This window comes from Sphaeroforma arctica (genome assembly GCF_001186125.1).
Source record: "Sphaeroforma arctica JP610 unplaced genomic scaffold supercont1.4962, whole genome shotgun sequence".
NCBI classification, from domain to species: Eukaryota; class Ichthyosporea; order Ichthyophonida; genus Sphaeroforma; species Sphaeroforma arctica.
This window is the reverse complement of record NW_014035596.1, coordinates 1-1,208: the sequence shown is the minus strand read 5'-3', so window position 1 is coordinate 1,208 and position 1,208 is coordinate 1. Positions and strand designations below refer to the sequence as shown.

At 45.4% G+C, this 1,208-nt stretch overlaps 1 protein-coding gene across 1 annotated transcript; it reads left to right on the top strand.

Annotated features, from left to right (window-relative positions):
- Positions 1-281: 281 nt before the first annotated feature.
- Positions 282-1,208, top strand: SARC_14689 (hypothetical protein; the record flags this gene model as incomplete). Its single annotated transcript, XM_014291178.1, has 2 exons — positions 282-377; positions 885-1,208. Coding segments are annotated over 2 exons (420 nt in total), but the record flags the coding sequence as incomplete, so codon positions are not given.

The window sequence follows — 1,208 nt, the reverse complement described above, 5'->3', positions numbered from 1 at the left end:
ATATAATTTTATGATTGACCTTGCTGTATGATAAGATGCTTTTCTTGTTTTATTTACCACACCTTCCCAGGCCTCTTGATGCATATACTACTGGTACAGACACGCGGTCTACAGAGCAAAACTTCGTTCGGGGCTGCAGCCATACCATTGGCATAATTACGATCCGGTAGTCGGGGGAGTCCGTAAGTTCAGGTCAACATTGAAGCCGATCTTTCATTATCCATTCAGCACATCTAAGGTAGAAAAAGATCGAGAATTCCTCCAGACAACATTTTTAAGACATGATCTCATGCGTTATTGGGGAAGAATCGGTGCAGCATCACTCCTTTAGTAGCAGGCCACTCATCTCATGGGGAAAAGTCTTCTTACACAAAGACGTAAGCGGAAACCTGTCACTCGTAAGGCTTAAGAAATACCTTGGAAAAAAATACTGGCTTCATAGTTCATGGTAGTGATACAGTACTCAGAATACGAGATTTAAACAGCTTTGAGCCGTCGTACCGAGCCCTGACCATATCACGTAGGATATTGCTCCGGCACGTTGATCTGGTTTAAACGTTGATCTGTTAAATTTCGATCCACATTCCTATACGATACGAAGTTCGGATCTAGTCGACAGTAAATAGCTGCTAGCCTTCTGAACAGCAACTTCTCCGTGATATGCGACTTTAAAATTCTCGCCAGCGTTATCAGCGTAAAAACATTGCAATTCTCAAGATGCTATATGATATGATACCAATGGATGATACCAACTTCAGTGACTAACTTCGTGGCCGCGTGATACTAATACCCGGTCCTTTGCCTTTTGCTTTTTACTTCCTTGTGAGAGAATGAGAAACACCCGAACCACACTCCGCTCATTCCCGGGCCATTATCGCCCGCAGGCGGACGCACCTTACTATGCACCCCTACCTTGCCGCATCCGAACCTGCAGTACCGGTGGTATCAGCAATCTCTACGAGAGCTTCGGCACCATTAAATCGGCAGATACTGTAGCAACCACCCATATTGAAACCTACCCAGGATTTGTTTTGGGTGTTGTTTTCCCGTTCTACAATGAGACTCGCCAGGAAATGGAACGCTCGCTGCACCAATTCCAGACACAACTTGATGTAGCAAACTCGGATTCGCGTACGGCTTGCACTGAGCATATACTCCTGACGATGGACGGCTGGGACAAGTGCAGTAATTCGATGAAGACGTACCTT